Source organism: Amblyraja radiata, chromosome 2 (genome assembly GCF_010909765.2).
Source record: "Amblyraja radiata isolate CabotCenter1 chromosome 2, sAmbRad1.1.pri, whole genome shotgun sequence".
Classification (NCBI taxonomy): Eukaryota; Metazoa; Chordata; class Chondrichthyes; order Rajiformes; family Rajidae; genus Amblyraja; species Amblyraja radiata.
The window spans coordinates 72,228,691-72,255,798 of record NC_045957.1 but is presented as its reverse complement, the minus strand read 5'-3'; the positions used below and the strand labels follow the sequence as shown (position 1 = coordinate 72,255,798).

At 42.5% G+C, this 27,108-nt stretch overlaps 1 protein-coding gene across 1 annotated transcript in view; it reads left to right on the top strand.

The window, feature by feature from the left end:
- phlpp1 (PH domain and leucine rich repeat protein phosphatase 1) overlaps positions 1-27,108 on the top strand; it is a 161,117-nt gene that overhangs the window by 120,449 nt on the left and 13,560 nt on the right. The window contains exons 10-15 of the mRNA XM_033048796.1: positions 13,064-13,219; positions 17,183-17,383; positions 18,002-18,164; positions 24,014-24,144; positions 25,492-25,608; positions 26,356-26,550. Of these exons, the coding sequence (XP_032904687.1) occupies positions 13,064-13,219; positions 17,183-17,383; positions 18,002-18,164; positions 24,014-24,144; positions 25,492-25,608; positions 26,356-26,550 (963 nt within the window). The remainder of the gene's footprint in view (positions 1-13,063; positions 13,220-17,182; positions 17,384-18,001; positions 18,165-24,013; positions 24,145-25,491; positions 25,609-26,355; positions 26,551-27,108) is intronic.

Here is a 27,108-nt window from a genome sequence, read left to right as displayed (position 1 = left end):
TCCAACAAGCCCTTTGATAACGTTCTCCAAGGTTGGTTGCTCTAGAAGATTAGAACACATGGAACCAGGGACAGCTAGCTAAATGATTATAGAATTGGCTTAATGATAGGGAATAGACACCAGTAGTGGAGAATTGTTTATCGGACTACCAAAGGTCCAGGAAGAAAGAAGGTGGGTGACCACGAGGAAGGAAATTAGACATGGAGTGGAGATAACCTCAGTGGCTGTACCTCCTCAAAACAGATGCATCCTCTTGTGTGGTGTCCGGAGGGTGACACATCAAGGTTAAGCAGCAGTGGCAGGCAGGCTGCAACATCAACCCTGGCAATAGGGTTCAGCAGGGAGGGACAACATCAGGCAGGGCTATAGTGGTAGGCGACTCTATAGTTAGGGGTACAGACAGAAGATTCTACATAGGTCGGAAAACGAAGGAGGTTCTGCAATATGAGTACAAGGAGTTAACTTAAAGGCTAAAAAGCAGGACCTCCAGGGTAGTGATCTCTGGATTGATTCCAGTGTCATGTACTAGTAAGAGTTGGAACAGAAAGATAGGGGAGATGAATGTGTGGCTGAGGAGTTGGTGCAGGGGGCAGGGGGTAGGGATTCAAATTTCTGGGCCATTGGGACTCTTCTGCAGCAGAGGCAACCTGTACAAGAGGGATGGGTTGCAGCTTAACTGGAGGGGTACCAATTTCCTGGCATGCAGGTTCGATAATGCTACATGGGTGGGTTTAAACTAGATTCATAGGGGGGTGGGATCCTCTACAGACTGAGGTCTATAAGTACATAAAGTGAAAAAGGGTAACCAGAGAGAGAGTGGGACCCATCAGGTCAATTCTGAATGGAGCCACAGGAGATGGACAAATATGCAATGAGTATTTTTGCTCTATTTTCATCGTGGAAAAAATCATGATGACTGGGGCTAGACACAAAATGCTGGAGTAACTCAGCGGGCCAGGCAGTCTGAAGAAGGGTCTCGGCCCGAAATGTCACCCATTCCTTCTCTCCAGAGATGCTGCCTGCCCCGCTGAGTTACTCCAGCATTTTGTGTCTAACTTTGGTTTAAACCAGCATCTGCACTTCCTTCCTACACGTGATGACTGGGGAACTTGGGACGTCAATGGAAATGTCTTGAGAGCAGTCAGTATTACAGTCGAAGAGGTACTGAAAGTCCTGACACGTATGAAGGTAGATCAGATATATCCGAGGACTCCGTGGAAAGCCGGAAAGTAAATTGCAGGTGCCCAAGCTGAGGTTTACGAGTTGTCATTAAATGCAGGTGAGGTACTGGAAGACTGAATGGTGGCAAATGTTGTGCCTCCATTCAAAAGGGCCTGCGGGGAAAAGCCTGCAAACTACAGGCCAGTAAGCCTAACATCTGCGGTCAGAAAGTTACTAAAGAGTATTCTGAGGGATAAGATATACATGCATTTAGATGGACAGGGGCTGATTAGGGATAGTCAGCATGGTTTTGCACCTGGGAGGTCTTGTCGCACAAATCTGATTGAGTTTTTTGAGCATGTGACCTAAAAGATTATGAGGTAGAGCTGTAGACTTTGCATATATGGATTTCAGCAAGGCATTCAACAAGGCAATGAATGAATGAATGAATAAGTTTATTGGCCAAGTATGTACACATACAAGGAATTTGCCTTGGTGCCCCGCTCGCAAGTAACAACACGACATACAGTAAACAATAAGAATAAAACATACAACATTGAGAATAAAACATTATAGTTTAAACATATGAATGAAATAAAATATCAGAGCAAAAGGAGGCTACAGACTTTTGGTTATTGAGTAGAGCTACTGCTCGTGGAAAACGGTAGATACTGCTCTGGAAGGTTAGATAGCATGGGATCCAAGGAGCTGAATGAATGGAAAATTAGTTTCATGGAAGGAAGCTGAGGGTGATGGTGGAAGGTTGCTTTTCAGATTGGAGGCCTGTGACTACTGGTGCGCCTCATGCCCCATTGCCGTTTGTCATCTGTATTGATTTGGATGAGAACGTACATGGCATGGATGTTCAGATGACACAAAAGTGGGGTGGAGTTTATCGTTTCGGAAGGCGGGTTGAGGAATGGTTGATGTAATTTAATACCGCAGAATGTGAAGAGTTGCATTTTGGAAGCACTCACATGGGCAGGACCTACATAGTGAGAGCTCTGCCGAGTGTTGTAGAGCAGAGGGATCTAGAAGTGCAGGTACATAGTTCATTGAACGTGGCGTCAAAGGTAGATAGGGTGGTAAAAAAGGCTTTTGACACATTGGCCTTCATCAGTCAGAGTATTGAGTATAGATGTTGAGAGGTCATGTTGCAGTTATATAAGATGTTGGTGAGGCCACATTTTGAGTATTGTGTTCAGTTTTGGGCACCACATAAAGCGAAAGATGTGTTTGAAAGGGTGCAGAGAAGATTAACGAGGATGTTGCCAGGACTTGAGGGCCTGAGCTAAAGGGAGAGGTTGAGTAGGCAAGGATTTTATTCCATGGAGTGCAGGAGGATGAGGGGTGATCTTATAGAGGTCATAAGGTCAAAAGTGGTCAGAGTAGAATTAGGCCATTCGACCCATCAAGTCTACTCCGCCAATATAATAGTGTCTAAGCGTCACGACCCACGTGTGTTATTCAAAACTATTGATTCTGTTTTAAATGCCCCACAGCCTGTCTGCTTGGAAGCATCGTCCGAATTGTGCAATGACTTCCTGCACTTCTTTATCAATAAGGTTGTTTCTATAAGGGCTCTCATCTCAACTCCTGCCTCTGACCCCTCTGTTCCGGCCCCATGCCTGGTGGCATTCGATAAGTTTGTGCCTCTGACATTGTCGGGTCTAGAGGATGTGGTTAGGCATATTAAGCCGTCGGGTTCCCCTTGTGATGCTGTCCCTCCTCTTCTTTTTAAAGAGGTTTTCCCGAGTATAGGGCAGTCGGTTCTCGCCATCATAAACAGTAGCTTGTGTTCTGGGGTTGTCCCCATAAATTTTAAACATGCTGTAGTGCAACCACTACTTAAGAAACCAGGCCTGGATCAAACTGTTCTGGCCAATTTTAGGCCGATCTCCAAGTTGCCTTTTATCTCTAAGATCATGGAGAAAGTAGTTTATGCTCAGCTGAAACTCTTCCTGGATGAGCACAATATTCGGGAGGTTTTCCAGTCTGGATTCAAGGCTATGCATAGCACAGAGTCGGCTCTGCTAAGGGTCTTCAACGACATCCTCCTGGCAAACGACTCTGGTAATTATGTGGTTCTTGTCTTGCTGGACCTATCTGCCGACTTCGATACAGTGGACCATGGAATTTTAATTTCCCGATTACAGCACCAAGTGGGCATTTGTGGCAGTGCCCTGGGATGGTTCAGGTCCTATCTGGCAGACAGAACCATGCGTGTAAGCCTTGCTGGCTTTGAATCCTCCTCCACTCCCTTGGTATATGGGGTTCCACAGGGCTCAATTTTAGGGCCCCTGCTCTTCTCTTTATACCTACTTCCTCTGGGCTCAATTTTAAGAAGGCATGGCATCTCCTTTCACTTTTACGCAGATGATAGCCAGTTATATATGCCACTCAGGAAAGAAGACGACTATTCTCTAAAATCACTTCTGTCTTGTCTTGAGGACATTAAGTCCTGGATGGCCTTAAACTTTCTGGGACTTAATGAAGAGAAGACAGAGGTGATTTTGTTTGGCCCCAATGGCTGCCGTGAACCTCCCTTTGTTGACTTGGGTCCACTGGCATTGTCTGTAAAGCCAACCGTTTTGAACCTGGGTTTTAGGATGGACGGTGATTTTAAACTAGATAAACAAATAGGCGCGGTGGTTAAGTCCAGCTTCTTTCACCTAAGGAAGCTGGCAAAGGTGAAGCCCATTCTCGAGCGGCAGCATTTTGAAACAGTAATCCATGCCTTTATTACATCTAGGCTGGATTACTGTAACGCACTCTACTCTGGAGTCGCACGAGCTTCATTGGCTCGTCTCCAGCTTGTTCAAAATGCTGCCGCTCGCCTTTTGACCGGAACGCGAAAGAGGGAGCACATTACGCCAATTTTGGCCTCCCTTCACTGGCTCCCAGTGCACTTTCGAGTTCATTTCAAAACTCTTTTATTTGTTTTTAAATCGTTGAATGGGCTCGCCCCGCCTTACCTCTCTGAGCTGCTCCACCTATATGCTCCTGCCCAGTGCCTCAGGTCAGCTGATCAGCTGCTCCTTGAGGTACCAAGGTCTAAGCGGAAGCTCAGAGGGGATAGAGCCTTTTCTGTTGCTGCTCCGGCACTCTGGAACACCTTGCCGTTGCACATCAGACAGGCCCCCTCACTGTCCATCTTCAAATCCTCCCTAAAAACACATTTTTATTCTTTGGCTTTCGACACTAGCTGAGGCATTGCTCCTGTTCTTAGTGCTTTTAATGTCTTTTTATTTTTAGTGTGTTTTTTATAGTCCTTCGTTTTACGGTTTTTAATGGTTTGTAATAGCTTTTTGTCCATGAGTTCTCATGTACAGCACTTTGTGGCAACTGCAGTTGTTTAAAGTGCTTTATAAATAAAGTTATTATTATTATTCAATCATGGCTGATCTATCTCTACCTCCTAACCCCATTCTCCTGCCTTCTCCCCATGACCTCTGACACCTGTACTAATCAAGAATCTATCTATCTCTGCCTTAAAAATATCCACTGACTTAGACTCTACAGCCTTCTGTGGCAAAGAATTCAACAGATTCACCAACAGATAAATACATTTCTCCTCATCTCCTTCCTAAAAGAACGTCCTTTAATTCTGAGGCTATGACCTGTAGTCCTAGACTCTCCCACTAGTGAAAACATCGTCCCCACATCCACTCTATACAAGCCTTTCAATATTCTGTACATTTCAATGAGGTCCCCCCTCATTCTTCTAAACTCCAGTGAGTACAGGCCCAGTGCCGACAAACACTGGGATCATTCTTATAAACATCCTCTGGACCCTCTCCAGAGCCAGCACATCCTTCCTCAGATATGATGCCCAAAATTGCTCACAATATTCCAAATGCAGCCTTACCAGCACCTTATAGAGCCTCAGCATTACACCCCTATTTTTGTATACAAGTTCTCTTGAAATAAATGCTAGCATTGTTTGCTTTCTTTCCTACCGATTCGACTTGCAGATTAACTTTTTGGGAATCCTGCAACAGCACTCCCAAGTCCCGTTGCACCTCTGATTTATGGATTCTTTCCCCATTCAGAAAATAGTCTACGCCTTTATTCCTACTACCAAAATGCATGACTCCACACTTTGCTCCACTATATCCCCATCTGATATTTCTCTTCCCACTCTCCCATCCTGTTCAAGTCATTCTGCAAAGTCCCTGCTTTCTCTAACCACCTATTTTCATATCACCCACAAACTTGGCCACAAAGCCTTCATCCCCTTGTCCAAATCATTAATATACAACGTGAAGAGTAGTGGTCCCAACACTGACCCTTGTGGAACTTCATTAGTCACTGGCAGTCAACCAGAAAAAGCCCCCTTTATTGCCACTCTTTGTCTTCTGCCATCCAGCCAACCTGCTATCCATGTTAGTATATGCCCTTTGATACTGTGGGCTCTCATCTTCCTCACATGTGGCACCTTATCAAAGGCTTTCTGAAAATCTAAGTAAGCAACATCTGCTGGCTCTCCTTTGTCTGTCCTGCTATTTACTTCACAAAGCCATGCTGACCAGCCTATTTTATCGTAAACTTCTAAGTACTCCGTAACCTCATCCTTTATAATGGACTAAAATGTTACCAACTACTCAAGACAGACTAACCGGCCTATACTTCCCAATATTCTGCTTTGCTCCCTTCTTGTGCACCCGGGGTAATATTGGCAATTTTCCATTCATTTGGGACCTCCCTTGTCTCGAGTGATTCTTGAAATATCACTGTCAACACCTCTTCCATTTCTTTATTTCCCATCATCACTTCTCCTGCATCATTCTCCAGCAGGCCAACCTCCACCTTGCCTTTCTTATTCTTTATATAACTGAAGAAACTCTTGCTTTCCTCTTTTATTTTATTGGCTAGCTTACCTACGTATTTCATTTTTTCTCCCCGTATTGCCTTTTTAGTTACCTTCTGTTGTTCTTTAAAAGCTTGCTAATCCTATGGCTTCTCACTAATTTGTGCTATGTTATACGCCTTTTCTTTTAGTTTTATACTGTTGTTGACTCCACTTGTCAGCCGCGGTCGCCTCTTCCTTCCCGGAGAATCTTCCTCTTTGGAATGAAAAGATCCTGCATCTTCCGGATTATTCCCAGAAATTCCTGCCATTGCTATTCCTCCGTCACCCCTGCTAGGGTCCCGTTCCAGTCAACATTGGCCAGCTCCTCCCTCATGCCTCCGTAGTCCCCTTTACTCAGCTACAATACCGACACATCCGATTTCACCCTCTCTTTCTCAAATTGCAGATTAAAACTTATCATGTTGTGGTAGCTACATCCTAATGGTTCCTTTACCTTGAGTTACCTTTTCAAATCCGATTCATTACACAACACTAAATCCAGAATTGCCTTTTCTCTGGTCGGCTCCACCACAAACTGCTCTAAAAATCCATCTCGGAGGCACTCTACAAATTCCCTTTCTTGCGGTCCAGTACCAACCTAATTTTCCCAGTCTACCTGCATATTGAAATCTCCCATGACCACCATAGCATTTCCTTTTTTACATGCCAAGTTTATCGCCAGATGTAACTTGTACCCTATATCCTGGCTACTGTTTGGTGCCTGGAAATAACTCCCATTAGAGTCTTTTTACCCTTATAATTTATCAGCTATATCCACAATGACTCTACATCTTCTGATCCTATGTCACCCCTCGCTAAGGATTGAATTTCATTCCTAACCAACCGAGTTACCCCACCCCCTCTGCTCACCTTTCTGTCTCTCCGATAGGACGTTTAACCTGAATATTCAGCTCCGATCCTCTTGCAGCCACGTCTCCGTAACGCCTACAACATCATACTTACCAATTTCCAACTGTGCTACAAGCTCATCCACTTTGTTCCTTATGCTGTGTGCATTCAAATATTATACCTTCACTTCGGTGTTGAACACCCCTCCTCTCACAAACATCCAGATTTTACCCGACCTTACTCTCTTTTCCTTTCAGTCCTGTTATTTCTGGAGATTTCCATGACCTTTCCTGCCCTCTCCTATTAACTCCACACATACACTTCCATGTTGTTGATCCCACACCCACACTATTTAGTTTAAACCCATTCGTTTAGCAATGGGAAACCTTTGCAAACTGGCAAACCTGCCTGCCTGAATGTTGGTCCCTCTCCAGTTAAGGTGCAAACTGTCCCTTTTGTACAGGTCTCCCCTGCCCCAGAAGAGATCCCAATGGTCGAGAAAACTAAATCCCTGCCCCTTGCACTGACTCCTCAGCCACACATTCAGCTCACCTATCTCTCTGTTCCCACCCTCACTAACATGAGGTACTGGAAGCAAACCAGAGATAACTACCCTGGAGGTCCTGCTTTTCAGCCTCCTACTTAATTCTCTGTAGTCGCGTTACATAACCTCCTTCCTCTTCTTACCTATGTCGTTTGTGCCTACATGCACAACTACTTCTGTTCTGCTACCCTTCCCTTTTGAGGATGTTCTGCAATCGGTCTGAGATGTCTTGGACCCTGGCATCAGGAAGGCAACACACCATCCTTGAGTCTCGCCTGTTGCCGCAGAATCTCCTGCCCATACCTTTGACTTATGGAGTCACCCACCACTATTGCTCTGCCTGATATCGGTCTCTCTGGTTGAGCCTCTGTGCCAGAATTCGAGTCACAGACCTGTCCGCCGCTCGGACTGGAAGTGTCTTCTGCCTCGACAGCTCCAAGAGAGTGTACCTGTTTTCAAGAGATACATCCACTGAGGTTTCCTGCACTCGTTTAATCCCCTTCCTTGCTGTCTCTAACCATCGCTCCTCCTGTACTCTCGGAGTGACGACCTGACTGTAAGTCCTGCCCAGGAAGCTTTTGTTTTCCCAGATGGTCTGCAGGTGCTTCAGCTGCTGCGACAGTTCCCTAACTCGGTCCTTGAGGAGCTGCATCTGGACACCGTTCCCATAGGTGTAGTTGTCAGAAGCACCAGCTCCTGGCTTCCCACATCCTGCAAGAAACACACTGCAACAAACATTCCTGCCATCACAGCAATAAGTCACTTATTTAGCTAAATATCAGAACACACACGGAGCTAATTTAAACGTAGTCTCCTTGTCTCAGCCTACTCGCCGAAGACTTCTGAGCCAAAGATTTACACTTTACCTTCACACGGCACTTCACCCAGCAGGCCGCTCCGCTAGCCTGACTTCCCTTTTATCTGCTGCAAACTATCTCCAGGTAAGCCTATCGGACGCCTGTTTCACTCTAATGTGTTGCCTCCACAAGTAGCACTCTGAAATTGCAACTCTAACTTCTTCCCGCCGATTTCATGAGATCACGAGGAAATCATGATATTAATATTGTCATAGATGGAGGGGAAGTTGAAAGCACATGTGATTTGCTGAGTAGGATAGGTCAATGTGAAAATGAATTCAGAAGCAGGTGTTTTGCTTCATGAACAACGTTTCATTGAGACAATAAATGCGGAGAAGCTGAAAAAAATTGAAATTGAGGTGTAAACTTAAAGTGCTGAAAATGCTCAGCGGATGAGACTGAGTCCGTAAAGAGAAAAACAGTTAACTTTCTGGTTAACTCAAGGATATTTATGCTGAATCTTTCCAGCGTTTTTTAATGTTTTTTTCATATATTGCTCTTGCACATTGTGGTTTCTACAAAAAACTGCAAGTTGGAAGAGAAAAGGACTGGATAATACCGAAGCAATTAAGGCTGAGGACAACCTCATGTATCTTTATTTCATTTAGTTATAAATTAATGTGTTTCACAATGTAAACTCCAAGTTCAATTAATTAGCAAAGATCATAAAACATTCTATGCTGATTAGACAGTCAGAAAGTTGCAGTATACTTGAAAATCTGAATTCTTGGAAGCTGGTTTCCGTCTAATATATTGGATCCCATCCTCCATCTTGAACATTTGTTGTGCCTACCGTTGTTCTAGTATGTATAAGAACACTAACAATTCGTCACGGTTTCTCCAATAGAATTGGTCTAAACCACAACCTTAACCACCAAGAAGGTCAAGGGTAACAGTTGGAGTGCGGAAGCACCGCCATCTCTCTAAATCACACACCACCCTGGCAAAAGTAGAAAACAACGTTGTGAGATGTAATAGCACTGAGGAAGTACACAAACTGTAGTAGTTCAAGGCAGCTCATCACTCATTGTCTCTTAGAGGACAGCAATGGGCAAATGTTGCATTTGCGCTTCCCCATTTTGTAAATTACTGAGAAAAATATAACGTGAGAATAGTTGGAAAGGAAGAGGTTGAAATAAAAGGTGTGAATCCAAGTGATTTATCGGTAGGATGAATGGAGTGGGACCCAGCTGGCAAATACACTCCAAACTTTGATTTTTCTAAAAGGGATATCGACCTCCCAGTGGAGAAGAAAAATGATCAATGTTCCCTGAAACCATTTCCATGTTTTTACAATGAATTTTAATGTCTGGTTATGCATTTCATGTTATTGTTGTCTTTGGTGTTTAAACTGCTTCTCGTGGGAAAACTACAATAAAGAATAATGTATTTATCAGATTATGGCTGTTGTAATAAAGTTGATCTTGAAAAGCCTTTTTTGTTATCTTCCCCCTGAAAGTTTGTTGTATATTATAAGTGGTACAGACAAGCAGACTATTGAAATGCTGATGTGAAGAAAATATTGATTACTCCCATCCTCGTTTATGTTCTATTTATGGTAATTAATAATGGATTGCGGAAACCATTTCTGTGAATCTACTGTGCATTGTCAGTTTATTGTGATTAGTATTGATGATTATAGTTAAACGGTTCACATGATCACTGAGCAGTCATTAACACAGATCAATGAGAGGTAGAACTTTTCATACAATCTGTTCCCACAGATCATTTACACTGCCAAAGAAAATACAATTTGTGTCCACCGAAACACACTACCTGTCAATTTGCGGTGCTGGCTCGAAGGGCCGAATGGCCTACTCCTGCACCTAATGTCTATTGTCTATTGTCTATTGAATTACAAACTCTCAACAGCCATTCTCAGATATGACTATTTGTATTGGTCCAGTGTCCAAATTACAGCAAGGTGGCTGAGTGGATGGTTATATACGTTTAATAAGGATTCTAGAAGATGACAAAGCGGCCATATGATGTGTAGTGCAGTTTACATTGGTCAGAGGATTTGAAAATTCAACAGGAGGCATTCCAATTCCCTAATTAGAGAATAGGATACATAAAATGCATAAAAACGGATTTTATTTTTTTATAATGTACGGCCCAGATTGAGTGGGCAGCAGTCATCCATATGTTTACTGATGTTCGGGACGTAGGCAGATGCATATTCAGTTGAAAGTCATCAAGTCATGACCTCAGTCCTTGTTATGGAGGATGAATTGCTGGAAATCCCTTGCAATTCCCTGGGGAATTCATCCATATGTTTGATGTAGAATCAATGAGTAGACTCATGTGAATTAAGATTTTGTGATATGGAAGAAAGGTGGGATATTTTCTGAAATATTTTTAATTTGAAATATTTTGAGCTTTTTTTTACAAATTTAAATTTTTTATATCTTTTTTTGAACTTATTTTAGAATATCAAGAACTTAACGTTAACACGTGTCAAATTGGATCATTAACTCCTCCTATTTGTCAAAGTTTTTATCAGCATTTTCTTGTGTGTGGCTTGTTCCAGCCCACACACAGGAGCCGATCATGACGTGCTTGGCCCTGCTGCTGCACAACGTCTTCACCAGTCAGGTCAGGAGCCTTTCATCCTGCATGTTCTTTCCATATATGCTGAAGATATGTAAAGGACAATTGGATATGCACGCAGATATTACATAGAAACATAGAAAATAGGTGCAGGGGAGGCCATTCGGCCCTTCGAGCCAGCACCGGCATTCATTGTGATCATGGCTAATCGTCACCAATCGATAACCCGTGATGGGCAGTGGAGCAAAATCTAGGCTGGTAGAGTTAAGGTTTACTGCCTCCTTCTACTGAATCATGCTAATTTATGTTCTAGGAGCAGAATTAGGTCATTGGGCCCAACAAGTCTACTCTGCCATTCAATCATGAATGATTTATCTTTCCCTCTGAACCCCATTCTCCTGCCTTATCTCCTTAATCCCTGACACCGTACTAATCAAGAATCTACACTGCCTATCATTTATTTATTTGCCCCTGTACTCCACAATTTGAGATTTGTAATAGAAAAAAATCACATGTGGTTAAAGTGCACATTGTCAGATTTTATTAAAGGGTTTTATACATTTTGGTTTCACCATGTGGAAATAACATCTGTGTTTATAAATAATACCCCCCATTTCAGGGCACCATAATGTTTGGGACACATGGCTTCACAGGTGTTTAATTGCTCAGGTGTGTTTAATTGCCTCCTTCATGCAGGTATAAGAGAGCTCTCAGCACCTAGTCTTTCCCCCAGTCTTTCCATCACCTTTGGAAACTTTTATTTCTGTTTATCAAAATGAGGACCAGAAGTTGTGCCAATGAAAGTCAAATAAGCCATAATGAGACTGAGAAACAAGAATAAAACTGTTAGAGACATCAGCCAAACCTTAGGCTTACCAAAATCAATTGTTTGGAACATCATTAAGAAGAAAGAGAGCACTGGTGAGCTTGCTAATCGCAAAGGGAATTGCAGGCCAAAGAAGACCTCCACAGCTGATGACAGAAGAATTATCTCTATAATAAAGAAAAATCCCCAAACACCTGTCCGACAGATCAGAAATACTCTTCAGGAGTCAGGTGTGGATTTGTCAATGACCACTGTCCGCAGAAGACTTCATGAACAGAAATACAGAGGCTACACTGCAAGATGCAAAGCATTGGTTAGCTGCAAAAATAGGATGGCCAGGTTGCAATTTGCCAAGAAATACTTAAAAGAGCAACCACAGTACTGGACAAAAGGTCTTGTGGACAGATGAGACAAATATTAACTTATATCAGAGTGATGGCAAGAGCAAAGTATGGAGAGAAGGAACTGCCCAAGATCTAAAGTATACCACCCTCATCTGTGAAACATGGTGGTGGGGGTGTTAGGACCTGGGTATTTACGGCTGCTGAAGATACTGGCTCACTTATCTTCATTGATGATACAACTGCTGATGGTGGTAGCATAATGAATTCTGAAGTGTAAAGACACATCCTATCTGCTCATGTTCAAACAAATGCCTCAAAACTCATGGCTCAGCGGTTCATTCTACAGCAAGACAATGATCCCAAACATACTTCTAAATCAACAAAGGAGTTTTTCAAAGATAAAAAATGGTCAATTGTTGAGTTGCCAAGTTAATCACCCGATCTGAACCCAATTGAGCATGCCTTTTATATGCTGAAGAGAAAATTGAAGGGGACTAGCCCCCAAAACTAGCATAAGCTAAAGATAGCTGCAATACAGGTCTGGCAGAGCCTCCCCAGAGAAAACACCCAGCAACTGGTGATGTCCATGAATCGCAGAATTCAAGCAGTCATTGGATATGCAACAAAATACTAAACATGACTATTTTCATTAACATGACATTGCTGTGTCCCAAACATTATGGTGCCCTGAAAAAAAAAAAGGGGGGGGGGGGGATTACTGCTGTAATTTCTACATGGTGAAACCAAAATGTATAAAAAATGACTTTTATTAAAATCTGACACTGCACTTTAACCACATGTGATTTTTTTTCTATTATAAACCTCAAATTATGGAGTACAGAGGCAAATAAATAAATGATGGGTCTTTCTCCCAAACATTATGGAGGGCATTGTATCTATCTACACCCTATCAATTCAGTGCATATTTTAAATATAATTAACAAAAAGGTTTAATTTAATCAATTTTCCACATGTTGTTTTGCTGTGTCTATAGTTTTTTGTATTTTCTCGCTTATTTTGACAGTTAAACTTCCAGTGACAAAAAGGATTGAACTCAGTATTATGTGTGTCCTTCAACAGGTTGTTCTGCAATGGTAGTTTACGCAAACTTTTAGCTGGTTACAACCAGCTCAGAAGACTTCCAGAACGACTTGAACGGACGCAAACAGAGGTTCTTGACATCCAACACAACCATTTAACCGAGTTGCCCTCAAATCTTTTCTTAAAAGCTGAATGGTAATAAATATTTTATTATTTTGTGCATCTGATAATCTCAGTTATGTTGGTGTATATGACACTAAAACACTCAGCAGCAATGCAACACACCAGGGCTCCAATTCTCATTCTTCCTTTAAATACAGCTCTGATGAAAATTGAATGCTGATGCTGATGCAGCCTAGTAACATCAACTGTTTCTCTTTCCTCAGATGTTGCCTGATCAGCTGGGTGTTTCCTGATTTCCTGTGTTTAGACTTTAGAAATACAGCGCAGAAACAGACTCCTCAGCCCGCTGGGTCCGCGCCGACTAGCGATCACCCCCTACACTAGCACTATCCTACACACTGAGGACAATTTACTATTCTACCAAAGCCAATTAACCCACAAGCCTGTACATCTTTGGAGTGTGGGAGGAAACCGGAGCACCCGGAGAAAACCCACCTGGACAGGGTATCGGGAGATCGAACCCGGGTTTCTAGTGCTGTATGGCACGAGAAACTACACTACTGTGCCCCCCCCCCCAAATATTAACAATGTGTATGTTAACAAAATGCGCATTTTGCTATAGAAACATAGAACATAGAAATTAGGTGCAGGAGTAGGCCATTCGGCCCTTCGAGCCTGCACCGCCATTCAATATGATCATGGCTGATCATCCAACTCAGTATCCCGTACCTGCCTTCTCTCCATACCCTCTGATCCCCTTAGCCACAAGGGCCACATCTAACTCCCTCTTAAATATAGCCAATGAACTGGCCTCGACTACCTTCTGTGGCAGTGAGTTCCAGAGATTCACTACTCTCTGTGTGAAAAAGGTTCTTCTCATCTCGGTTTTAAAGGATTTCCCCCTTATCCTTAAGCTGTGACCCCTTGTCCTGGACTTCCCCAACATCGGGAGCAATCTTCCTGCATCTAGCCTGTCCAACCCCTTAAGAATTTTGTAAGTTTCTATAAGATCCCCTCTCAATCTCCTAAATTCTAGAGAGTATAAACCAAGTCTATCCAGTCTTTCTTCATAAGACAGTCCTGACATCCCAGGAATCAGTCTGGTGAACCTTCTCTGCACTCCCTCCAGGGCAATAATGTCCTTCCTCAGATTTGGAGACCAAAACTGTACGCAATACTCCAGGTGTGGTCTCACCAAGACCCTGTACAACTGCAGTAGAACCTCCCTGCTCCTATACTCAAATCCTTTTGCTATGAAAGCTAACATACCATTCGCTTTCTTCACTGCCTGCTGCACCTGCATGCCCACTTTCAATGACTGGTGTACCATGACACCCAGGTCTCGCTGCATCTCCCCTTTTCCTAGTCGGCCACCATTTAGATAATAGTCTGCTTTCATGTTTTTGCCACCAAAATGGATAACCTCACATTTATCCACATTATACTGCATCTGCCAAACATTTGCCCACTCACCCAGCCTATCCAAGTCACCTTGCAGTCTCCTATAGTGTGAGGAATAGAATTAATAATGGAAAATAAGGAGATAGATGATAAATTAAACTTTGCTTTCAATCTCCATCATATGAAGATACAAATATCATCCCAGAAAGAGCATGCTAAAAACTTACAATTACCAGAGTAATGGGCCTGTCCCACTTACGCGACTTTATCGGCGACTGCCGGCACCCGTCATAGGTCGTTGCAGGTCGCCGAAAATGTTGAAAATTCAGCGGCGACCAGAAAGTCGCCACGACTCTTTGGGTGACTGAGGAGACTACTCACGACCATACAGGCTACAACCTGGCGACATGTCGCGGGGTGAAGCCTGTATGGTCGTGAGTAGTCGCCCAAAGAGTCGTACCCTGTTCTGGTCGCCACTGGATTTTAAACATGTAGAAATTTTTCCGCGACCTGCTGCGACTATGACGGGTGCCGGCAAGTCGCCGAAAAAGTTGCGTAAGTGGAACAGGTCCATAAAGATAATCAGGGAATTATTGGGACTGCAGGCTGATATGGTTTCAAGTCCTGATGAATTGCATCCTTGGCTCATGAATGAAATGGCTGATCAGATAACCAATGTGTTCATTTTAATATTCCAAAATCTTTGGGGAAGATTCATAAAATAGCAAAACAGCACATGCACTACTTTGTTCAAAAAGGGAATGAGACAACACGCATCAAATTATAAGCCAGTACGTTTATATTAGAAGCTATTATTAAAGGTATTATAACTGGGCACTTGGAAAACATAATTAATCAATGGCGTTCAACTAATTTATTGGTATTCTTCGAAGAAGTAACGTCCTTTGGATATGGGAGATCTAGTGAATGTGTTACACTTGTATTTCCAGGCATTTCGTGTGCCAGATCAATAGTTATTGTGGAAGATAAAAACTAATGGTGTAGGTAAAATAATGGTTTGGGTAGAAAATTGGGAGACTTTTTTTTACTGGTTGGCATGAAGTAACAAATTATGTTCCACAGCTATCGGAGATGAAGTGTAATATTTTCTCTCAATTTATGTGAATGACTGAGATGAAGTAGGGTTTGTTAAATTTGTTGGTGACAACAATTGGTAGGAAAGTAAATTATGAAAAGGAATAAGGCTACAAGGGGTATAAATAAAATAAGTGAAGGGACAAAGATCTGGCAAATAGATTATAATGTCAGGGGATATGGGGAGAAGGCAGGAACGGGGTTCTGATTGGGGATGATCAGCCATGATCACATTGAATGGCGGTGCTGGCTCGAAGGGCCGAATGGCCTACTCCTGCACCTATTGTCTATTGTCAGGAAATGTGAAATCATCTATTTTGGCAGAAAAATAAATAAAGCATGTTATCAAAATGGGGAGAGATTTTAGTATTCCAAATGCAGAGAGATTTGGGTATTATCATGCATGATTTATAAAAGGCAAGTCTGTAGTAAGTAATTAGGAAAGCTTACAGAATGTTATTGTTCACTATAAGGGGAATTGAGTGCAAAATAAGGCAATATTTGCTTAAATTATATATGGTATTGGTGAGACCATATTTGAAGATAGATGTACAATTTGATCGCCTTACTTAAGGTTGAGAGTTAATGCTAGTGGTTTCCAGTTCTATAATGAACTGCCTGCCAGCTGCATACCATTGATTGTAGGGACATAGCATAAGTTGTTAACTGAGCCGGCGGATATTCTTTACATCTGACCTATTGATGAACAACAGCTGTAGCTGGCACATCTTGTGTGACTGCATTCATCTGTAGGGCTCATTATGTGGTCGTGGGGATACATTGGCCAATTTGAGCAAGATATAGCCCAGTGTCTGCTGTTAAGTTAGGAACGTTTGAAGTAATGGGTTGAGGAAAGCTGGTACAGTGCACATTTTAATTGTTCCAAAAGTTTAATCCCACAATTAAGCCATTCCTAAAATTGAATTAGTAGTTATCCTGGGGGAAATAATTTTGTCCCCTGCCTTCATCAGTTCTTTCATAACTTTCTCAAACCCCACAGCCGCAATGCTCAGTGAAAAATTGATTGTGTAATCAGTAATTTCCTAAAATTTGATGACTAAAGCCCATTTTCCTTTTTTTTCTCTTAGATGATGTCTTGGACATTACAGACCTCTAAATCTTTTCAAGGGCACAAATAAAAAACCTTAACTATTCCTTACTATAATGCATACATGGGTGCTTGTCCTCTTGATTTGTTCAAAAGATTCATATAAACATAACAGCCTGTATAATTGTGTGAAATTCTAAATTTATTTGAAAATAAATCCTTGATTTTAATAATCAGGTCCTAGTTCCAATTAATGAATGGGAATGTTTTCCAGTACTGTTTCAACCTTAGGGAAATGAAAAACCTCAAATTATTTTGAAAATAAAAATTACTTATCTATGTTAATTCTTTTGGTGTGCAGCTGTAGGTTCTGTGGTTTTCTATTTAGTACAGTCTTTACAAGTTGAGAAGTCAAAGATATATAGAAGTATTAAATCTTAAAAATGTGAGGATTAATTCTGAATATTAATTGTTTTTATATCCTCCAACAGCTTACGGTGCCTCAACGCTTCAGCAAATAAACTGGAGATAATTCCTCCCTCCTGCCTATCAGAGGAAAGCCATAGCATGTTACAGGAATTGTATTTAACAAATAATTATCTCACAGATAAATGTGTGCCGTTGCTCACAGGACACGCTCGTCTTAAGGTTCTGCATCTTGCATATAACCGACTTCAGAGCTTTCCAGCCAGGTGAGATTGCCAGGCAAAAACCTCAAATGCAGCAAGCCATTCTCCATCAGAGGGCACAAATAAAAAGAGCAAGAGAGACGCGAGACGCTGCGTATGCCCGTCGATGCGGTGCGTACGGCGTCGAGGCGGCTGCAGGCCGGCAGGCCGTTGCCGCGCGGAATATTTGAACACGGTCCATTTTTCGGAGCCCCGCGCGATGTCGGGACCAGCTCCGCACAACTCCATACGGCTCCGGCGATCGAAGTGGGACTGGCCCCGCGAGACCATACGGCTCAAGCGACCACGTTAGGTCGCGCTTGCCGCATGCAGTCGCATGCTCGTGGGACAGGCCCTTAAATGATTGGGATAAACTTGGGGGTTGATGTTTATGCTTCAGATTATAACTTGTGAAGTAAGTCACTTTAATGTTAGAGATCATGGATATGTGGGGAATATGTCTGCTATTGATGAGAATGTCATTTCCCTTGAACACAGTGATCCATTTCTTGGCAATGAACGGCTCCTATACTTCCAATGCACACATAGTTTTGTGGGCAATTAGACTACGTTATATGTGAGGGGCTAGCTTTTCCTCTCCTTATGAGATTTTGCATTAACGTTCCTCATTTTCATTTGCAGTAGAATGGCAAAGCTTGAAGAGTTGGAAGAAATTGATCTAAGTGGGAACAAACTGAAAACCATTCCAACCACAATTATGAATTGTAGGCGAATGCACACCGTTGTTGCACATTCCAACTGTATTGAAGTCTTCCCTGAAGTGATGCAGCTGTCAGAAATTAAGGTAAGTAATCTCATACGCCATTATCTACAAAACAAAAAAGTCTTAACTATAACTAAAGCAACAATGAAAACACTGATTTTATTTCTGTTCTGTAACTGGAAAGCCTATGCTTGTATTTAAGGCCAGCATACTTAATATTATAGGTTACTAGACCAAGTGCGGACCTGTTGAGACTGTCCCCCAAGGCAATATTCCACCACTGACCTATAGCCCCCAATTGCTCAGGCATGGCTGACAGGTTCCCGTTGTGACGCCAGAGATCCCCGTTGTAACGCGAGTCGCGGCAACCCTCCCCTAACTACGCAGGCGCGGCCGGCAGGTGGAAGAGCAACTGACGTTTTTAAAGTTCTAAATGGCAATAACCTGTAAAATGTAAGATCAATGTGAACGCATCTCACTCCCTCTTCAGTCACCTATTCCCCTCCATTATCCTCCCGCTCCCCACCCTCCACCAACCCTCTGCTTCCTCCCCTCACCCCCTCCCTACCTTCCTCCCTCTTCCCCTCCCCTCATCCATTACCTCGCAATCCCTCTTCCTACCCCTATCCTTTTCCATTCCCCCTCACCCCCCAGCACCCCCTCCCCTTCCTCTTAACCCTTCCTGTTCTTTCCCCTCTCCTCCTCCCCTCCCTCACTCCCTCTCCTTTCCCCTACCTCAGTTACTCCCCTCCCTCCCTCCCTCCATAACCTGTCCCTATCCCCCCTCCTCTCCCACTCCTCACCACCCCTATCCCACTCCCCCACTCTCCCTCCTGACCTCCCCCACTGCCCTCCTCTCCCTCTACCCCCCACTTCCTACCTCAGCCATTCCCCCCTCTTCTCCCTCTATCCCCCTCCTCCCCCACTCTCCCTCTTCACCTCCCCCACTTTCCCCTCCCTATCTCTCTCTACCCACCTCCTCGCCCTATATTCCCCTGCTCCCCCACTCCTCAACTCCCCGTCCCACCCCCCGACAATGAAAATCGCGTTTTTTTTAATGAAACCTCCCCCCTATCCCACACCCCCACAACGAAAAAAATGAAGCCTTCCCCAGCACTCGCTCTCTCCCCAACCCCCCCTCCAGCTCTCGACATCTCACTCCGACCACACCCCCACCTGACCCAGCTCTAGCCATCAGCTCTTGCCTTCTCTCTCAGTAATAAGGAGATGAATGGAGATGTAGTGTTTGTTTTCCCTGGAGCAGAGAAGGCTGAGGGGTGATAGAGGTGTACAAAATTATGAGGGTGTAAGATAAAATGGATTGCAAGAGTCGTCTCATGATGGGAGTGTCTGAATCAAGAGTACCAAGTTACAAGGTGCCAGCTGAGAGGTTTAGAGGGATCTGAGAGGATTTATTTTCACACAGAGAGGAAACTGGGAGTATGTTGTCTGAGGAGGTAATTGAAGCAGGTGCTCTCGTAACATTCAAGACACAACCAGACAAAGAGTTGAATTTCCAAGTACTATAAGGTTATGCACAAATATTGGTAAATTGGTTTAGTGCAGATAAGTACAATGTTTGCCGTAGACCTGGTGGACCAAATGGCCCTGTTTTTGTATTGTATGCCTCTGACTTCAAATGTCTGAGAGTTTTTGGAACTCTTTCTCAAAGGCTAATGAAAGCTGAATCATGTAGAAACAAAGAACTGCTGGTTAATACAGTAAAAACACACAACATGCTGTAGCCCTAAGACTTTTGCCTCCATCACAGTGAGAAGGTGCTATGTGGACTCACTGTGGTGGATGTTAATATGTGTTTATTGTTGTTTTTTTATTGTATTGTATGTATGTATGACTGCAGGCACGAAATTTCATTCAGACTTCGGTCTGAGTGGCAATAAAGGAAACCCTGTAACCCTGTAACCCCCTGTAACCTGTAGTAACACAGCAGGTCAGGCAGCATCTTTGTAGAACATGGATAGGTGACGTTTCTATTCAAGACCCTTCAGAATGTTTGTGGGAGGGGGTGGAGAGAAGCTGGAAAAGGGGGAGGCAGAACAAAGTGTAGCAGGTACACAAAAATGCTGGAGAAACTCAGCGGGTGCAGCAGCATCTATGGAGCGAAGGAAATAGGCAACGTTTCGGGCCGAAACCCTTCTTCAGACTGATCTGAAGAAGGGTTTTGGCCCGGAACGTTGCCTATCTCCTTCGCTCCATAGATGCTGCTGCACCCGCTGAGTTTCTCCAGCATTTTCGTGTACCTTCGATTTTCCAGCATCTGCAGTTCCTTCTTAAACAAAGTGTAGCAGGTAATGGTTCAACATAGGCAAGGGTTTTTGTTTGATAGGCAGATGATTGAAACAAAGGCCAGAGATAAGAAAAGAAGGTGTGAGACATTTTTGAAGAGTTGTGGATTGTAAATTCAGGGGGGAAAGTAGTGGTGGGAGGTTGGGAAAGTGGAGTGAAGAAATCGGTGGGAGTTCAGGTGGTGCACTGGGGAAGGAGGAGGTGAAAGAGAGGGGAGAGTTGGTATGGGGGAGGGGGAGGGAAAGGTGGGGTTGTGAAAGATTACCTAAAATTGAAGAATTCATTGTTCCTACCATTGGGTTCCAATCAATGCAGAATACGAGGTGTTGTTCCTCCAATTTGAATGTGGCCTCACTCTGGCAACGGAGGATGCCCCGGACAGAAAGGTCAGTGAGGGAATGAAAAGGGGAGTTAAAACGGTTAGCAACCGGGAGAACCAGTAGGCATTGGCAGACCACACATACGTTTTCGGCAAATTGGTCGCCGAGTCTACCCTTGGTCTCACTGAAATGCAGGAGACAACATCAGGAACATTGGATACAGTAGATGAGGTGCACGTGAACCTCAGTCTCACCTGGAAGCTGGGGTCCCTGGATGAAAGCGACGGAGGAGGTATAGAGACAGATGTGACATCTCCTGTGGTTACCTGGGGAGATGTTGGTTTGAGTGGGAAGGAATGACTGGACCAAAGAGTTGCGGAGGGAGTGGTCTCTGTGGAAGGCAGAAAGAGGTGGAGAAGGGAGAATGTGACGGGATCACATGGGAGGTCTTGGAAATGTCGGAGTATGATGCGTTCGATGCAGAGGCTGGTGGGGTGGCAGGTGAGGACCAGGGGAACTCTACCCATGTTCCGTCTGGGGGAAGGGGGAGCAAGAGCAGAACTACTGAACACGGATGATCCATAAAGACAGAGGGACATCCTAGAATGGATATCCTAGAATGGAACGTCTTGTCTTGGGAGCAGATGTGGAGGAGACATTGAGAGTAGGGAATAGTGTCATTGCAGGGCAGGGTGGGAGGAAGTGGAGTACAGATAAATGAAGGAGTTGGTAGATTTATAATAGACGTCTGTCAATAAGTAGGTCTGTCCGCTGTGATGGAGCCAAAGAGTTCAAGAAAAGGGAGAGAGGTGTCAGAGACATTTTGGGTTGCCAGAGGAAAATGTTAGAAGAGGAAAATTAATTGGGTCGGCGGAGGTAGTTAAGACAGTTATTATTACAACGTTTAAGAAACATTTAGACAGGTACATGGATAGGATAGGCTTAGAAGGATAGGGGTCAAATGGGGGGGCATGTTGGTCAGCGTGAGCTAGTTGGGCCAACGGGCTCATTTCCACGCTCTACCTATCTTCTATATTATATTACTGAAACTCTCATCTTGACCACTTCCTGTCTGCATTGTAATTAAATTAAACGATCCCCCATAATGCTACAATTTTTCACCACCTAACTCACCATTCTCCGCTGCTGCATGTCAAATAAGTTTTGTTCTAATCGGTGAAATAGTACAAAAGTTATGAAGGTTTTGAAGGTTCCCCCTGCCCCCCCTCCCTCACAGCCCCCCTCACGCACAGCACTCTCCCCACCTCCCCCTCCCTCACACTCCCCTCCCCCACACCCCCTCCCTCCCCCACGCCCCCCTCCCCTCCCGCCCCCTCCCCTCCCGCCCCCACGCCCCACTCCCCCCTCCCTCCCCCACACCCTCCTCCCCCACCTCCCCTCCCCACACCCCCCCCACACCTCTCCCACACCACCTCTCCCCCTCCCCACAAACTCTCCTCCCCCACACACCCCTCCCCCACCCCCCTCCCCCACATCACCTCCCCCACTCCCCCTCTCCCCCTCTCCCACACACCCCCTCCCCCACACCCCCCCTCCCCCAACCTCCCCCACCCCCCTCCTCCCCCACACCAGCCCACACCCCCCTCCCCCACACACCCCCTCCCCACCCGAAATGTGCGCTTTAACCACATGTGATTTAAAAAAAATTATAAATCTCAAATTGTGGAGTAAATAAATAAATGATGGGTCTTAGTCCCAAACATTATGGAGGGCACTGCAGTTGCGGCAGGTACTATAACAACATTTAAAAGACGTTTGACAAATTCATGGATAGGAAAGGTTAAGAGGGTTATGGGCCAAATGTGGGCATGTGGGACTAGTGTAGATGGTGCAAGTTGGCATGGGTAAATTGGGCTGAGGGGCCTATTTCTGTGCTGTCTGACTTTATAACTCTAACATTTTCAGTTCAATCACCCCTTCACATTCTTCCAAGTCTTGTGTAACAATGTCACATTTTCCTGGATTATCTTCATTCTGATCTTTTAACACAAGTTTAAACCTTTGTTCATTCTCTCCACTTTAACTCTTCTGACATTTAACTCTTCAGAGCAGCAATCAATTCAGTGGATAATGATCTTTATTGACAAAGTTGCTCTTTACCTACACTGAGGATTATTTTTTTCTTTATGGGAAAAAAGCTTGCAAATCTAATATATACCTTAAAGAGAGTTGTCTTATTGCAAAAGAGTGTTAGTTGCATGTTCATAAATCAAATAGCATCTATATAGATATGAAACCAATGAAAAAAGCATACACAAGCATGTATGCAAATGAAAAAGTGCTTACGTTTGTTATGCGCATAACTTGTGAAATTCAATCTGTCGACACAGATCTGAAATACTGAGCTTGGATTATGTTGTGGCGTCTCAGTTTAGCAAATTGACTCGTGACAACCTTAAGAAATATGTCTAAAATCAATTAAGATTCATTGCAATCATTGAGAGTGTAATTAGAGCACATTTCCTTAAATGGGTTTTGCGGTACAGCATTTCTAAAGGTAAAAATAATCTGAATGGAGCTAGATATTCTTCATTTTATAGAAACCCTCATTTTATCAATTGCTGCACCCAACAGTAATAACTGTAGTTGATGCTGATATAGGTCAGCTTGCAGGATTAGGCACAGGGATTTGCATCTATCAGATGAAATAAAACAGCTGTTGTATCATTTTTTAATAGCTCCCAAGAAGACTATTAATAACTGTTTCATTTGAATTCAATATCCTTTATACAAAACATATTTGTCACTTTAACAAATTAAGTGACATGTGAAGTTCATTTTAGGCTTCTTTGAAATGGAATTAATTCTTTAAATCTGCGATTTCTTTGTATTTTCATGGTCTGGATAATCATTAAGTTTTCATTATTTTTAAAGCGTAAGATTAAGACTTTGTAAATGCAACAATGTAAAAATGTTTGGTACAATTATTTTGAAAAGTTAATACTCAGAAATCATGTAAAAACTGGTTAGTTTCATTGGAACAATTGACAACCACAATTAATGGCTTTAACTTGGAAATGTACTGCTCTCTCTATTTTTGAAGCTGACCAACTATTGTACCAGCCTATTCATCTAGAATTAATATTGTTGCTCCATCCATACAATAGGGAGAAAGAAAGCTTAGCTGCATTCAATTTGTGCAAGAGTACAATTTGTAAGTCTGCTGGATTCTTGCCTAGGCAGAAACTAATAGAGCCCTGCATAATTCAGTAAATATGGGAATTAGAAGGTTGGTGAACTGGAATCCAGCCAGATTCATTGCTTGTCTGCTTCTTTCTTCAGTGTGTTGACCTGAGCTGTAATGAGCTGAACGAGATCACATTGCCTGAAAATCTGCCTCCAAAACTGCAGGAACTGGACCTGACTGGAAATCCCAGGCTGGTCCTGGATCACAAAACACTGGAGCTACTGAAGTAAGCAATCACCATTTCAGCTTAATATTGTGAAAGTGATCAGTCGTCTTATGGCCTACGTCATGCCCTATCTTTGAACTTTAGGTGCTTAAATTGCTTATTCGTATTGCAACATGAGAAAAAAATACATATGCCATATGCATCATGGTGTGAAAAATAGTAAACTGTGTAGAGGATACATTGAAAGTAAATTAATTAACTTTATCAATCTGGAGAAACAGTTATTCAATTCCAGTTATTTTTTACATTTTTAAGTTATCCTTAAAAACAATTAATTTATCTTCTGATGTGAGAATTGATCAAGAAATTTATCACAGTTGACCAAAGAAAGTTTTTGAAAAATCATCCGAGTAAGAAAATGCAATAAAAAGTAAAACTTCAAATATGATTACTGCACCAAAGGAACATTAAAATATTGGTCTTGGTTTATTATTCTCACGTGTACCAAGATACAGTGAAAGGCTTTTGTTTATGTGGTATCCAATTAAATTATATCATACTATATGTTTATACAATCAAGCCATATACAAGTAGACCAGGTCGTGCAAAGAGAAAAATACCAGAGTGCAGAATATAATTTTGCAGCATTGTGGTGTTACATTTATAGAGAAAAAGCCCAGCATCCACAATGAAGGTAGGTTTGAAGACTGGTTCTGCCCTCTAACCTATGGGGGAACTGTTCTGTAATCTGATAATCAAGGGGAAGAATTGTTCCTGAGTCTGGTGGCACGTGCTTTCCAGCTTTTGTATCTTATGCCCAATGGGAGAGGATGGGAAGAGGGAATGGCCGGGATTAAATGGATTATGTTTCTGCTCTCCCAAGGCAGTGTGGTACCGATAAAGTTGATGATGGGGAATCTGGTGTGTGTGAAGGACTAGGCAACATCCACAACTCTCCAATTTCTTGCCGTCTATTATCATTTGAAGAATAAAATCATCCACACTGCAGAGTTGATGGGCTTAATAAACTACAGTGGGTTTCAGTCAGCTGAAAATCATTCATGTTTGACTCATATAAACTAAAAGGATATAATTGAGAGATAATCCCTCTGGAATATTAGCGAATCACCAGTAATTGGTATGACATAAAGTAGAACTCTTTGGGTGACTTGCCTTTTTTACTTTAGGTTTTATGGACTGTTTATACTTAAACATCTTATTTCAAAACTTCATAAAATGCATCCATTGGAAATAATGAGCTTAGTACAGATTTTTTTTTAAAAAGCAAATTTTTGTCATAGTTATGACTGCCTTTTTTTAATTTATAAAGTGGTCTATTTGTTCTTAATTTTTTTAAATCTCTCCTCTCAATTCCAACCTCCCCTCAACTCGTTTTGTTCATCTTAGTAACATTCGCTGCTTCAAGATAGATCAGTCCTCAACATCCTATGCAGTTAGTGAGGCACCTAGCGCACCAGCTGTGTGGAGTCATGGGTATACAGAAGCCTCTGGAGTGAAAAACAGGTATGTTATTCTGTGATAATGACAAAAAATCCAATTAATGCTGTGTAAAGTGCATTCTTCTGGTCTGAGAAGTTCCCCCATCAAAAGGAGTTTGCAAATTACTGAAGAAACTAGTTCTCAGAAACGAGGTTTGCCTTGTTGTCATATGGTCTCGCCTCAGCAGAAGATTTTTTCTTTTGTCTGTGCAGTTGCTGGGATGCAGTAAGTAACAGACACGTTATATCGATATAAGATCCTTGTGTCCTCAAAAGTAAAGGACTAGTGTCTTAATGGATATTCTCAAATTCAAAGACTTCTTTATGTCCCAGTGAAGTAAGTTTACAGAAGAATTGAATTGACAAATAAAGCAGCCTCAGAAAATGAATATTCAAGGAACTTAAGTTGAATAATAGACATTTAGTGGCCATGTCATTCCCTAAATAAACTCTATCCCACAGGAAAAAGGCTGGTTATCTAATGCAAACTATTGAGCTGCCTTAAATAATTGCCAGTTTCTTTCGACAAGGTCCTAATTTTATCTAAAGATTTAAGAACAAGTGTTATGCGTTATAATAAACTTTAAATTATTAAGTATGCCATTTCAATACTTTGAGTCAGTCCAGATTTAGTTTTGTAAACTTTGTTATATAAATTTAATTGAAGATGTTTGGAGCAGTTGCTTCAAGTCTTAATATACTGACCTAAAATAAGGAAATTACTTTTCAAGGGAAGAGTAATGGTATTCTAATTTTACTTACCTCAACCTAGGTTGTGTGTGGCTGCCTTGTCAGTGAATAACTTCTGTGATGACAGAGAGGCACTGTATGGAGTTTTTGATGGTGATCGAAATGTAGAAATACCCTATCTGCTGCAATGCACCATGAGTGACATTTTGGCAGAGGAGCTGCAAAAATCAAAGACTGATGAGGAGTACATGACTAATACTTTCCTGGTCATGCAGAGGTTAGTAAAGTCATCAGAAATCAATTACATAATAATGTGGTATTGTTCCTGGATGGCTTTACCTTTGCAATTTAATATTCTCTTATCTGAATGGGGAAATTTAGTTGACAATCTGGTATCAATTGTCTCCTCTAATCAAGTTGGCTTTGTTCATCTGAGGTTACTTGTTGATGAGATGTCTTACTGTGTTCAAGTATATTCTGTTTGTCTCTACCTTTAATCAATTGTTTCTGTTGTTCTTCATTGGGAAAAAAATGAATCAGGTTTTTCCATTTATTTTGATTATTGCTAAATGAACAAGTATTTCTTGCTGGTGTTGAAGCCTGAATAATTAAGCATTCATGTTTTTCTCAATCATGTTTCTGTATGATTTTTATTCATGACAACTGCATAGAGACAGTGTAGTATATCAGTGCACATCATATCATGAGACTGTACCATTCATTTTCACATGTAACTCTCTATTGTGAGTTCTTGCCCCAGACAAGAAATTACAAAGCCACAATGAGTGGGTCAAACCTTCCTACAAAGTGGAAGAGAAATCAGAACAAGTCTCAC